Raw genomic sequence first — 15,239 nt, 5'->3', positions numbered from 1 at the left:
GAGCACTGAATTTGGAGTTATAAAACCTGCTTTAAAGTACTAGTTTTTCTATTTCTGATGTGACCTTGGGCAATTCCAACTCTAAATCTTGTGGTCTTATAAGCCCCTTAACCTTCTGGTTACTCATCTATAAAACAGGTGAAGTGCGTTGGACTAGATACCATCTAAGATACTTTTCTAGCCCTGAAATCTGTGTTCCATCTGCTCAGGAGAGACTCACAGAGCTGCCGGATATGGAGAAGCCATCTTCAGACTTTTCAGCCCCAGTTCTCCTTCCATTCTTAGCACTGTCAGGGCACCTGCTGTCTCACCAAAATGAAGTTTCATATTTTTTGGATGTAGCCAATGAGGGAATTTGTTTTATTTGACTATAGATTTTTTTTAGAAGGGATTTTTTTCCCCCATTGGGGCATGTGGGAGAGAGGAAAAGTAGGTTTTTGTTAATTGAAAAAAAAAGTTAAATTAAAAATAAATTAAAGAAAAAATTACTAAGTGTCATTATCTCGTACAGCCAAATCTAGGGAGGTTCAGGCCTGGGGCAATTCTCTGTCTGCTTCCTTTTGCCATTACTCTATAACACTTCCATGGAAGTAAAATCAGGTTAAACCAAACCTCAGCATCAGCCTTAAAGGGGAAGAAAGGAAAGGAAGGAAATGTTGTCAAAGGGCCACATGTAGCTAAAGGAGTTATGTGTATATTGTAAGAGGAAGGTGCCCTGACTGCCAAGAGGCAAAGCCCAAGGCTGATGGTGGGTGTAGGGGTTAATATACTGATTGCATGCAAATGAGAACCTTAGGGTTTGGAAGGGGGGAATGGGGGGTTTGGTGCTGTTGTTTAAACCAATGGATTCTTGCAGCTTGCTCCCCCTTTGCCTCCTACTTCTCCCAGTTATTAGTTACCTCCAGCCTTAGAAGCAGTGAGGAACAGAGATGAGTTTGTAAAAATGTGGGGACCAAAATGTCGTCTTATACTGGCTTTTCCTAGAGAATGCCTTTTCTCCTAGGGACTAACTTCCATCCCTCACATCTCAGTCCTCCTACAAAGCTATCTCTCTCAGCATTTTTTCTACCCTAAAGGCACCCACGGAAAATCATTTCAAAGAAAAGAGATCTATTGTCAAGTGTTTTGAGGTCATACCCCATGAGGATTGATTAAAGGCAGTGAGGACTTTAACCCAAGAAGAAAAGACTGAAAGCGACCCTGAGAGCAGCCCCTGAGTATTTGAAGAGCTATTGGGTGTGTTTTGCTTGGCCCCAGAGGGAAGCACAGAGAACTATGGGGCAGGAAATGGTAAAAAGTGAATTTAGGCCTGAGGTAAGGAAACACTTCCTTAAGAGCTGAGCTAGCCAAAAGTAAAATGAGTTGTCTTAGGGCAGTGGGTTTCCCTTCACCAAAAGGGCTGTGAAAGTTGAGTGATCACTTACTAGCTTCTTTTTCAGTCAGGGGCTGAAGTAGACAACCTTTGAGTTTTTTTTTTTCAACTTCGACAGTCTTCGATTCTCAATTTAGGACCCAACATGATCCTGTTAAGCAGGACTAACCTTATCATAAGAGGAATGGATGGCTGGCCTCCTTAATATGACTTAAGGGGTTACCTCGGTCTCCCCACTTCTGACCAAAATTCCCTTGAGGAAGGCTGAGAATTTTCCCTTTACTTGGGGGACAATACCTGAAATTTTTGTATTTAATCTCTGTTAACAAGCCATCTCTTTTAAAATACAAATAGCTCTGAAAAAGAGACTGGGTGATAGCTTTTCTGAGTTTGAACATTTTAGGCTGTGATTACAATGGGATTGGATCAAAACAGACATATTCAAAATGCTAAAGGCATTGGTGTCTAAATTAAAAAATGGAATCTCCCACAGGGAAATAGCCAACTAACTTATTCTCCTAACAGACTCCCATCTGAAGTCATTCATCAAAAACTGTGTTCAAAGATATTTTTTAGCAGCATTTTTGTCATTGCATAAAAAATTAGAAACAACAAAAAATCTAAGTGTTGGGGGGGAATGGCTGAATAAATTATGGCATATGCATGGATAATGCTCAACCTAGAGCCAGGAAGTCCTGTGTTCAAATCCTGTTGCTGACACTTGCTAGTCCTATATATAAACCAGACTACTAAATTGAAGAGTTTATCAAGGTAATGGGATATGATAATGTAATTAAGGTGGGTATAAAGAAATCTGGGGAGATCCATTTAAATAATGCCAAGGGAAGAAAGCACTGCCAAAGAACAGAATAGTTACTGAATACAACCACATAAAAGGAAAGATTTACTCCCAGGGCTAGGAATGAATGGACAAAAGGAAAGTTAAAGGGGTCACAGAGGGAGTAGCTGATAATTTTTGTGCTGACATTTGAATTCTCGCTTCTGCCACTTGCTACTTAATGTGACTTTGGGCAAATCAAACTCCTGGGGACTCAGTTTCCTCATCTATAAAATGAAGGGAGTCAGACTGGATGACTAGGCTCCTTCCAGTTTTACACCCATGATTCTATGACCTCTATTTTAAGGAATAATAATAAATAATAATAGTAGCATTTATAGAGCCCCTACTATGTGCCAGGTACAGTGCTAAATGCTTTACAGATACTATCTTATTTAGTCCTCTGAACAACCCTGGGGAGTAGATGCTATTATCACCCACTTTTTAGAATTGAGGAAACTGAGGCAAACAACTTGACTGACTTGCCTGGGGTCACACAGCAGCTAAGTGTCCAAGGCTGGATTTGAATTTCCAGGCTCAGTGGTCTGTGCACTATGACACCACCTAGTGGCCTAATAGGATAATAGATTTAGGGCTGGGAGGAAACTTACAGATGAGGAAACTGAGGCCGAGAAAAGGGAAGTGCCTTGCCCCAGGTCACACAGAGTGTGACTTGCTTTGCTTTCCTCCTAATACCTAACTGCTGTCAGACTGTAAGAAATGGAATTTTTTAGGGAGAGGTAATATTGGTGGTAGAAGCACAGTGGGGGAGAACAGAACTAGATGACTTGGGTGACTTTGGGGGAGTCATAGCGAAGCATGAAGAGAGGAGGGGAGAGGAGAAGGGATGGGAGCAGGTAGGAAAGGGGTACAAAAAGAGGGATCAGTGATAAAGACAACCTCTGAGGACTTGGCAATTTTGCTGATAGAGCCTTGCCACCAAGTGTATAGCAGAAGGGGGGAACTTGAAGTCAGATACAGATAAGACTCTTATGCTCACCACCATACATTACCCAAGGAGGTCATGGTATCTATTTGTAAAAGTTGTTAAAGAGAATGTAGAAAGATGCTTTTGGAATGACCATAAAATCATAGATTTAGAGTTGGAAAGAACCTTAGAAGTCCGTCTTATTTTGTTGTTGCTTCAGTCATTTTTCAGTTATGTCTGACTCTTCATGGCCCCATTTGGGGTTTTCTTGGCAGAGATACTGGAGTGGTCTGCCATTTCCTTCTCCAGCTCATTTTACAGATGAGGAAACTGAGGCAAACAAGGTGAAGTGACTTGCCCAGGGTCGCACAGTTAGTGAGTGTCTGAGGCTGTATTTGGATTCAGAAGGAGGAGTGAATCTTCCTGACTCCAGGGCTGGTGCTCTCTCTCCACTGCCCTCTAGCTGCCAAAATAATCTTTTCATCTCCTTAACTTATTTTACAGATGAGGAAATTGAGGCCAAGATAAATCAAATGGCAGGGCCAGGATTATAACCCATATTCTCTGACTCCAAACCCAATATAATTTCCACTGAATGAAGCCTTGCTCTATCCTGTTGCCAATGGATACTAGATTGTATCCCACTCTCGGAGGATCCATTGATCAGTTCTCAAAGCAATCCTGTTCTGATGAAGCAATGCACTAGGATTAAAGTGAATTCTGCTTTAAGGGAAAGTTAAAAACCTATCATCCTTTTCAGTCAAGTTCAGATGCAACTTCCTTCAGGAAGCCTTCCCTGATCAGCCCAGCCCACAGGTTTCTCCTGTCCCCAGGGCACCACTCTCCTACTTACTACACTGTCTTGGCTAGTTACCTTTTGAAATGTGTATATCCTGTCTCCCTAATTAGACAATAAGGGCCCCCCATGAGGGAGGAACCCTACCCCCAAACCCCTAATATATCTTATTTGTAACCCCTAATATATCTTGTATACCTATGTATTTCCAGGGCAGTCTCCCACAAAGAAAATGCTCATCAATCAATCCTTTGTTGACTGATAATTAAGAAAGTCCAATATACAAAGTCTCAAACTCATTCACGGTTTTCCTAAAAAAAAAAAAAAAAAAGTTGCTCTTTATCTGCTCTCAAATATTCCAGTAACAGGGGGTGCACTTTTGGAGGCTGACCCTTTCATTGTTAGAGAGTTGAAGAACTAAGACATTTCTTCTCTTCCTTAAGTTGAAATCTACGGCTCTAGTTCACACCAGAGGAACTATAGCATAGGAGATAAAGGGACAGTCCCAGAGTTAAGACCACGTTTCAACACCGTCTCTGAAATGTACTAATTTGGAGACTCTAGGTAAGTCACAACCTGTCAGTGCTCCAGGCAACTCTTTGACTACAAGTTACTGACTCCCTAGAGGTAGTTTCCTCCCTGGGCATTTCCTATACCAAAGAAATCACAAGTCCAATTGAAAAAATAAATAAGAAACCTTCCGCCCATGAATGTTGCTCTCCTCAGGAACACCAGAGAAGAGAATTAATTCCTTTTCCACATGACATTTCAAATACTTGGAAACAGCGATCACATTCCCCCAGGTCTCTTCTAGAGGTTAATCACCAACAGTTTCTTCATATAACATAGTTTTCCAGACACCTCCTCCCCACCCCCATGCACTATAGCCTGTCGGTATCCTATTAAAGTGTGATGCCCAGAACTGTAACATAATACTCTGGTTTACAAAAACATCACCATCTGCTTTACAAAAAAAAAAAAAATTTTTAATGGCGAGTAAATTTCTAAACATCATCCTCCCTCCCCAACCTCATTGAAATTTTAAAAAAAGTTTTTTTTTGAAAATTTCATTTATACATGAATATTTTTCCCAAGGGCCATAGAAAGTGTAGGAAAATCCGCAATTGTGTGGCCATTTCAGGGCTTTTAAGATTATCTGCACTCAAGTCTGATCTTTAACAACTGTCTTAGTCGACTTGGAAGGGGATCTCAGAGACCATTCAATCCAGTCGTCACACAAGGAGTAAATTGTAGTCCGGTTTCAAACCCACATCATACATAGGAACTGAGAATTAGAGCTTGCAAAGGGACCTTAAGATTTATCTTGTCTATCTCCCTCACTTTACAGATGAGAAAACTGGGATCCAGATTTGTCCAAGGTTAACACCTAAAAAATGGCAGACCAGATTTGAGCTGACATCCTCTGACTCCAGGTCCAGTATTTTTTGCCCTGTCTCAATTGTGAGCCGGCAGTTCCTGTTCTTTAGCCAGGCTCGATGGACTCTGGGTCTCTAGGGGTCAGACACATCTATTCCTCCTTTCTTCTCACTCCACTTCAAGAAACAGAGTTTCTAAATCGCAAAAAAAGAAAAACAAAAACCCGCCATTGGTTTTCAAAGCTCACGGGAGCCCACCGCACAGAGCCCAGGTCTGGGCAATGGGAAAAGTATGTGTTATTCAGGAGCAGTCAACTGGTTCCAGTTACCTCGGAAGGCCGGGACCCTCCAAGCTATGCGCAGCGCTGAGCGCCCTCTGGGTTGGTAGGAGTCTGGAGTGTCGTTTTAGGGGCTGTGCGCACAACGTAAACCCAAATTTGTCAACGTGTTATATGCCTGCACACATGGTCTGGATTAGACGGAGGAGGGAGCTTCGGCTGCGGCTTCCCTCGGATTATTAAGTAATTGCATAATTCGGAAGGGGGAAAGGAAAAAAGAGAGAGAAAGAGCAGAAAGGAAGGAAGAGAGGAGATGCTCCCTCCTCGCCCAGGGTATCTTGTAATGTTTCCAGTGGTCCCCAAGGAGCCAAAACCAGCTAGTGCAGCTATACTGAGGCAGGGGATTCCGTTACCCGAGTGACAGACAACACGGACAGACCCTGCCCCGTCCCAAACAGATCTGAGGGGTCAGTCACTTTTAAAGTGGGAGGCTTCTGCAGGGTCTCCAGTGCGCCCCGATCCGATCGGAGGCGAGGAGCACAGAAAGTTGTGCCCCTTAAACTCTGGATGAGGGTCTCGCCTGCGGCAGCTCTCAGACCAGACGCCAGCAGCAAAGGAGACAAGAGAGCCCTCAGCTTCCCCGCCTGTCCACCCTAGGTGAAAACCAACTTCGCGGGGCAACCCCGTGCACTGCACAAGCTCACCTCACTTTTAGGGGGTCTCAGTCCCGAAGCTCTAGTGCCTCTGTGGGCTCTGGTCAGTCTTTGACATCCACCCCCTTCTGTTATGACTCTCCTCTCTCTCCCTTAGCCAGCCTGGGGCTTGGTCCAGCCTCCAGGACCCAAGAGATGTACCCATGACGGCTCAGGGGCTGCTTGTGCAGGACAGACGCTAAAGTAGTCCCGTCTACCTTTTTAATTTTAAAAGACCAAAACACCAAATCCAAACAAAATGCAACTCCAAGTAGCCTCCACATTCGCTCCTTCTTTAAAGACACTTTGATTTTAGACTCAGCAGAATTCCTGGAAGGGCTAACGTCCTTGCGCTCAGCTTCGCAAACCTCTCCCTAGCCGCTCCGGATGCCCAGAGTATGGACAAACCGACGAATCCATTAAAAATTCCCTGAGCGCAGTGGAGGTAACGGCAGTGGTGGTACGGACGCAGGGGCTAAGACCCCGAGGGCGACACTTACCTGGCCATAGGCTGAGCACCCAGGCTACCAAGAAGCCTTTGGGCAAGGCCATGGCAAGTGCTACTGGGGCTGCTGGGTCCTCTCGCTCAGACCAGCCGCTGGAGGCAACGAGCCAGTGTCAGCCTGCAGCGCCGAGGAGAAAGTTTTCTCTTTGCCCCAGCTCCCTGACAGGAGCAGTTCATTGAGAGGAAGTGGGAGGGGTCGAGCAGAGCCGGGAGGAGGGAACGAGAACACTCCTCCAATTCGGGAATGCTGGCTTTGGCCCTTTCAACTCCAGCCCGGGCAAATGCCCAGCCCCTGGCTTACAGCGCTCGCCCTCCATCCCCACCTTCTAGAGCTCACTTTCCCACCTGCACAGCCCCCCTCCCCAAACAAGGACTTCTAAAGTGGAGAGATTTTTAAAAATTATCTAAAAACCAAATAAGATACTATATATAAATAGAGCACTTTGCAAACCGTAGGGTGCTACATAAATGCTGGCTATTGTTATCATTATTAATAATAATTATTACCTCACACTTGTATAAGACTTTTTGCTTTCCAAAGGACTTTTGATTTCATTCTTTCATCAACAGGTAGTAATAGTAATTTCCATTTATAGAGAGGTTTGAAAGTATTTTAGGTATGTTAGCTCACTTGATACTCACAACAGTAAAGCAGATCCTGTTAACACTAACCCCATTTTGCAGATGAAGAAACTGAGACTGGTAGGAGTTAAGGACTTGACCAGGTGTTACACAGCTTGTGTCTGAGGCAGGATTTGAACTCAAGTCTTCCTGGCTCCTAGTCCAAGTGAGTGAATCACAATATTTTATAAAGAGTTGGAGTGGGGAGGGGGGGAGGGAGAGGGCGGGGTGACTAGGTTTTTATTTGGCAGAAAATACTGAGACCCAGAGAGGTGAAAAAATTTGCCCAAGGGTCACAGAGGGAAAAGTGGTAGAATCTGGATTTCAATTCAGATTTTCTGACTTTCAGTCTTTACAGAGGAAGAAAATTAGCTCCAGAGAATTTGAAGTGATTTGCCCACAAAGTAAACACAGATGGGGGCTCTATTCTCCTTTGCCTCAGGGTGTGTGAAATCGAGACACCCTCCTTTCCTTTTCTTTAAAAAATAGGGCCAGTGGAGGGCAAAGCACAGGACAGCCATTTGGTCTTGTCCAAGTTTAGAAAGTAAAGAACTCTCCAGACTCAACCAAGGGACCCGAGTATTTGAATTGTCTCACCAATCTTAATAGCAGTAGTAACATTATACAGAACTAGATAGCACAGAAGGCTAGAAAGGCATTTGTTGAAAAAAAAAAATTAAGTTGCTTTTCAAGAGCTGTTTTGTTTTGATGTATCTTAATTGTTTATATTCTGGCTCAAATTATATTCTCAAAAACGAAGTGGGGCATGCCTCAGAAAGTCCCAGTCTAAAGGGTTTGGAACGACTTCAACCTTTCCTTTGGACCATAAAATGACTGTGCAGTCTTGAAAGGTCTTTGACTCGAAGCCACACAGGGTCCTGCCAAGTAATTGGATAATAATTTGACATCTTCCCACCCCCAAGATCATTATATGATTTAAAGGTAGGTGGAATCTTAGAAATCATCAAATCAGACTCCCTCATTTTATATGTGGGGAAACTGAGGCCCAGCTCATCCAAGACCACACAGGTAGGAAGGAGTAGCTCGTTTCCCTTCTGCTTCTTTTTGCTCTCCTCCCTAACCCCATGCTGCCTATTGCCTTCCCAAAGGCTGTCACTGGATAACCTTGCATGGGACCACTTTGTTTTTGTTCCCACCTCCTACCACATCCACACCTGGGTGTATCTAAGGGTCCTCCCTCTGGTTCTTCCACCTCTTCCCATCAAAACTGATATTCCTTATCTGTGTGCCTCAGGAAGAAAATCATCTGCTAAAACTAATTCATACTAATGTGTTAATGTCTGGTAGATGGGGGTTAACTTAAATGACTTATTGGCAGAATGCAAGAGAAATAGAAGTGGAATGAATTTTAGGCAGTGCAGAAGTGAGATTTGGAGAGAAGAATCTTCTTATTAACTTATTCCATCTGTCTCTGAGGGCAGATCAGAGATAAGTCTGACACTGTTGCAGGTGCGGCCCCCACTGCTGCTGTTGCCCACACTCTCTGCACTGCATGGTTGGTCCTCATGATCCTCACTTACACAACACTTCCCCATAATTCCTCATCCTCAGCTGAGACCACCAGATGTTCACAACATTTGGGTGACTCTGTCAGGGTGAGTTCTGGATATGCACAGAGGTTTTGTCAAGTTGTTTTGGTTATTAGCCAAGGGATCTTTTAAAGCCCTGAAATAGTAATAATGGTCTCCTAGGTCACATGGTACTGTGGAGAGAGTACTGGACTAGGGAGTAGCCTCTAAGCTCTGGCTTTGTAATTAACTTGCCAGGCTGTTGTTGTGTTTGTCCTTCATTTTCGAAGAGGACCCTGGCATCAGGGAGATGATGACATGACTTGCAGTTGACTTGGATTTGAGTGAATGAGGGCTGTGCAAGGTCACCAGCCTCACTTTCTTTTCCAGAGCCATCTGGGTCCAGTGACCAGATATTCATCAGGACAACTAGAGATGGCCCAGGACGCAATGGGAAACACTGGCCCAACCTTGGGCAAGCCACTTCTCCCTTGTGAGTCTCAGTTTCCTCATCAGCAAAATAAAGGAGGTGAAATGTGATTTTAGAGCTAGAAGGACCTAACAATTTTTGATTCTAAGTGGGTGGGGGTCAGAATTATTTCCAAGAGGGTGGTGAGGCACTGTGTCCTAAGTGGAGGAAACTGTCTTATTAGTGTCTTCCTGGGGGAAGGGTAAAGTGGCAGGACTCTTAACCCCTTAAACACTGCCCAGGGGCCCAGCCTTCTCAACAAGACTGTCTTGCCTTGTATTGTTGGCTGTAAAGAGCGTATTCAAAGGCTGCCATTTCTTCTCCTTCCAGAAACCCAAGTCCACGGCCATTTACACATTTTGGCAGCCTGGCCAGTTGAATATCTATAGTGTACTAGGCTCTTTCTTAAGCAATGAATGAATGAAATATTTATTAAGCACTTATGGTACAAAATACTGTGCTAAATGCTAGGGATACAAAGAGAAAAAGTACTCCCTGCTCACAAGGAGCTTAAATTCTAAGGGATGGAAGAAACGATTCACAACCCACAAGCACTTATTAAGCATTTAATATGTTCCAGACACAGTGCTGGCGTTAGGGAGACAATGACAAACATGAGACAGTCTCTGCCCTTTAGGAGAAAACACATGCACAGATAACTACATATAACAAGTGCTTATTATTATTATTATTGTTATTGCTTTTTGGAGGGCAATTGGGGGTAGGTGACTTGCCCAAGGTCACATGGCTGGTAAGTGTTGTGTCTGAGGCTGGATTTGAACTCAGGTACTCCTGACTGCAGGGCCAGTGCTCTATTCCCTGTGCCACCTAGTTGCCTCAACAAGTGCTTATTTTTAAAAATATAAATAGTATTTTACTTTTTCCAATTACATGCAAAGACAATTTTCAACATTCTTTTTAAAATAAGATTTTGAGCTCCAAATATTTCTCTTTCCTCCCTCTCTTCTTCCCTCCCCAATACAGAAAGTAATCTGATATAGATTATACATGTATAATCATGTAAAGCATATTTCTACATTAGTCATGTAAAACATATATTTAAAAGAAATATTAGGTAATTTTGAAGGGGAGATACTAGCAGCTAGGAGGGTTGGGAAAGCCACCATAGAGGAGGCAGTGGCATCGGAGCAGTTCTTTGAAGGAAGTTTGGGATTCTAAGAGGCAATGATGAGTAGAGTCTAGTCATAAGTGTAAAGACAAGCAGATTGGGGAATACCATATGTACAACATCAAGAAGCCATTTTGGCTGGACCAAATGGTGCATGAAGGAGAGAAATGTATAATGACAGAAAGATAGGTTAGAGCCAGATTGTGAAAAGCTTTAACTACCAAACAAAGGGGTTCGCATTGGATCTTAGAAGTGAAAGGGAGACATTGGAATTTATTAAGTAGGGGAGTACTTCAGAGATATATTCACATTGGTAACTGTGTGGAGGGTGAATTAGATTGAGGAAGACTGGAGGCAGGTAGAACAATTATGAAATTATTGTAGTGGTCCAGCTGGGAGATGATAAGAATGTGAATTGGGTGATAGTCAAGTGAGTAGAGACATTGGAGAGAGAGAGTTGTTATGATGGTAGCATTGACGAAGCTTGCCAACTAAGATGCTATGAAAGGTGAGATAAAATTATTAGTTGTGGGTGATTCCAAGGGTTCAAACCTGTGTTATTGGAAGGTTGGTGATGTCCTTGGTAGAAATAAGGAAGTTTGGAAGAGAGTTGGGTTTTGGGGGAAAGACAATGGGTTCTATTTGGGATATATTGAATTTGAGATGTCTTCTATCCATCCAGTTGGAGATGTCTAAAAGGGAGTTGGTGATGTGGGACTGGACCTCAGGATAGAGACTGGGACTAGTCATATCGATCTAGTAATTGTCTGCATAGAGATGGTAACTAATAAAATCATCAAGAGAAAGAGTGTAGCACAGGAAGAGAAGAACTCTGGATAGGAGATGGCCATTCCAGGGAGAAGGAACAACTCGAAAATTGTAGGACGGAGGGCCTAAAGACTATCCAGACCAGAGTGGACTGCTGCCTTCACAAAAGATCTTTGTGGTGCCCACACATTCTGAGCTGTCTCAAGCCTCTGGGCTGTCCTGAACAGTGCCCAGGACTGACTTGGAAAAGAAATCGAGGGAAATGAAAGAGTCCACCTCCCTAATGAGACACTTGTTATTAATGAGACCTAGTTAACAGCAAGGACCAAAATGCTTACTTTTCCAGACATTCTCAAATCGACTTGTGATCTCACACATTTAAATGTTCCTTCCAGTGATGCAGAACACAGCCCACCCATGCCTCTCTCTGTAACTCTTATTCATACTCTCCCATGAGTTTGCCAAATCAGGGCCTACCCAGAGTGCTGGAGACCATCCTTGATTTCTCCTGACATATCTAGGAAACCAGGACAGCTCTTGGACTATTCCTTTGGCATCTCTTTAACTCACGATAGGGCCAATCTATCTTATTTTTCTATAATGTATTTGCATCTTTTACTATTTTTTATTTTTAAATTTTATTATACCTCTTTGTATCATTTTTAAAAATCTCTGTTTTTGTGTTTTTCTGTCTTTCTTTATCCCTTCCTTCCTTTGTATCATGGGACTGTAAGGCTTAGAGTTAGGAGGGACCAAAGATATAACATCTAGTCCAGCTTTCTCAGTTCTCCCTCCTTTCCCTTTTTCTTACCTTCTCTGTCACCTTTTTCTTCCTTCCTGTCTCTTTTTTTTTCACACTGGCTCTTTTTTCCCTTTTCTCCAACTTTCTTTTTGTTTTATACCCAAGTACTCTGACACAGTTCACTCCCAGTTATCTGCATGCAAATTATCCATCTTGTGAAATCACTATGGCAAATATTGACTCCCAAGAAAATTTCCCCCTTCAGTGGCATCCATCACACTTTCCCATCTCTGGTCAAGATGGTTTGTATTCATGGAATGAAAACTATTATTTTTAATGTCAACCCAAGAAAAATATAAGTGGGGAGGCACATCTGTTATTTTTATCCAATGAATTTTTGTATCACATTGCTGTTTTGAATGATTACAATAAGAGATTTTGTATTAGTAAAACTAATTGAAAGCCGATATATCCGTTTCCTATTAACAGGCTCTGAGACTAAATCTGAACTCCCTTGATTTCTATTGATCACCTTAGATCTCACCCTGATGACCAGTTTACAGAGCTTAATCTTAGGTAATAGCCACAGGGGTGATTCGTGATTTCCCAAACTGCTATCTATGTCTACATCAAACACAAAATGCTTCCATTCTTCTTCCAATAACAAATCCATAATCCCTGGATCACTTATTAAATTTCCATTTATGAGGGACACTGACCAGAATTTATCTGGTTACAACTCTGTATACATAACCTATATCAAATCCGGGAAGTTACATCATAATCTACATTTATCAGGCCACAAGTATGTACGGCATCTACAGTAAAGATATCAAAGGGGAACAGCTACGTGAGAACACAAACAGTCTCTCATTATGGATGAAGAAAGCATCCCTTTGAAGGAGAATTATGTCGCAGCCTAAAAGATGTAAGAAATCTCCAAGGAAAGATTGGAGATTCTAGCCAAGATCCCAGCCAGAGACATACATCTGGGTCTCAGACACCTATGTGATCAAACTCAGTATCGGGTCAGGGGGGCAACTACACAGCAACCAAGATAATAACACTTCCATTCAGACCTAGGTAGGATGTAGGATGTCTAGGAATAATCAAGGGAGAGAACATTATTGAATATTCCCCCAAAGTCAGAAGGGTTGGAGGCAGCCAGGCCTCCACTGATGAAGTCAGGTGTCCGTGGGCCTTTTAGTTCACAAGATTAAACCAAGCTATACATTGACAGTGAAGACAAATCACATACATGAAGGTCAAGAGTAAGCGCATAATTGAAAAGGGAAACTAGTCGTGAAATTGATATGTCCCTCTCTTGGGCTCAGGTCAGAAAGGTTTTATGGGGAAAGATCATAGAATTTCAAGTTTGGACCTTGAAAGCAATTTAGGGGTCAATTAGTTGAGTCTCATTAATTTATAGATGAAGAAATTGAGATCCTGAGAGTGGTTAAGTGGCATCTGAATGTAAACAGTTGGTAAGTGACAGTGCTGGTGTTTGGATCCATGTCCTTTAGACCCAAATTGAGCACTGTTTCTTCTACTCCACTTCTTGATTGAATCTCATCCAATCTTCCTTGAAAATTATTTCCTCTGTGAATGAACCTAAAAAGTTTCCTATGACTTACTGCCTCAAGTTGAAACTGCTTTTCCTGGTTTTCCATAATGTGGTCCCACTTTACTTTTCCAAATTTATTTTGTACCACTCACCCACCACTCCAGCCAGACCCCTATCTGACAAATATTCCATACTCAACTCAACTGAGCTCTCCTTATCCTTCTCCATTTAGTGCCATAGCTCCTAGAAGGTCTTTGTCCTTCTCCACCAAACCAAAGCCTACCTATCCTTCAGGACCCAACTTGAGACTTTTCACCTCTATCAAGTTTCCATAGATTACTCCAACTATACTAATTTCTCTCCTTTCTCTGAAGTTCAACCAATGTCAATAAGTTTAACATTTAATCATTCCTTAATTGTTCCATGATTTTTCCTCCTAGAATTAAAAGTCTCTTGAGGTCAGAGATCATGTCATATACTTCTTTTGTATGCCCCTTCCCCCACCAGTGCCTTGGTTGGTTGTTGAAGACCAAAATGACATCATTATATTGGAGTCAAGGTACAGTGTGTCCAACTGTGGCTGATCAGACTGATTTAAGCTTGGAACACTCTACCACAGGTCAGGCATAAATAGTCTATATGAACATTTGGAGTGGAGTTGTCTTTAAATTTGTGCATTTCATGTTTCTTTTTAGCTACTGCAATTCTGCTACACTCATAGAACACAACGCCTTCTTTAATGTAGGCATGCTATGCTGGGTGGTCCTTTGTCAGCATTTCTCAAGTCATGCAATCAATTCCAAAGTTCTTCAGAGAGACCTTGAGAGTGTCCCTGTATCACCATGGGAGCACCGTCTGTGAGTTTGCTGTAAAATAGTCTTTTAGACAAATGTACATTTGATATTTGAACAACTCAGTTGAGTATCAGTTGAGCACCTATTAGAGATGTGCTCTCTGCAGTAGAGTTTTATTGCTTGGGTTTAGATGAAGAAAGGACTGCTGTGTCTGGCACCTTATCTTGTCAGGTGATGGTCAGAATCTTCCTAAGATTTAGAAGTGTCTAGCACGGAACAGCACAGCACAGCATAGCACAGCACTGAACTCCTGTTAGTCAATCAATAGTTGATTTATTTAGGGTTGGTGGGGTGGGTGATTTCAGGAGATATGTGAATGATGAGAGACAGCTATCTGGGTGACCTTAGGTATGAAGGAAGAGTGTTTTCCCCTACTTCTCCTTTGCTTCCTGTGTCTTTCTCTTTTTTGCCATTTTCCTTTTTCTCTGTCTCTTTCTTTCTCCTTCTATCCTTTTTCTCCTACACCAAGGGGTTTTAACATACAGTTGACCCTCAAGTGTTTGTGTGTAAGTTTGCTGTGACGAATACTGGCTCCCAGGTAAGGTTTTTCTTTGATACTCTTCTGAGCCACCTCCCTATCCACAATTAAGTGGTTTTCAGCTCAGGGAATGCAAGCTCTATCTATGTATCTGTGTATCTATGTATCTATGTATCTATCTATGTATCTATGTATGTATGTATGTATCTATCTATCTATCATCTATCTATGTATCTATCTATCTATCTATCTGTCTATCTATCTATCTATCTATCTATCTATCTATCTATCTATCTATCT

General features: G+C 42.4%; 2 protein-coding genes across 2 annotated transcripts in view; both read right to left on the bottom strand.

The window, feature by feature from the left end:
• ITGA11 (integrin subunit alpha 11) overlaps positions 1–7,238 on the bottom strand; it is a 201,499-nt gene extending 194,261 nt beyond the window's left edge. The window contains exon 1 of the mRNA XM_069098217.1: positions 6,781–7,238. Within this exon, the coding sequence (XP_068954318.1) occupies positions 6,781–6,832 (52 nt within the window). The 5' untranslated portion in view covers positions 6,833–7,238. The remainder of the gene's footprint in view (positions 1–6,780) is intronic.
• Positions 1–15,239, bottom strand: part of CALML4 (calmodulin like 4) — a 434,126-nt gene that overhangs the window by 291,041 nt on the left and 127,846 nt on the right. The window lies entirely within an intron of this gene.

This window comes from Petaurus breviceps, unplaced genomic scaffold (genome assembly GCF_028583685.1).
Source record: "Petaurus breviceps papuanus isolate PSGF00001 unplaced genomic scaffold, PetGlider_PUasm1.0 37, whole genome shotgun sequence".
In the NCBI taxonomy this organism is placed as follows: Eukaryota; Metazoa; Chordata; class Mammalia; order Diprotodontia; family Petauridae; genus Petaurus; species Petaurus breviceps.
Note: the sequence above shows the minus strand (reverse complement) of the source record. Positions and strands in the feature narration are given on the sequence as shown.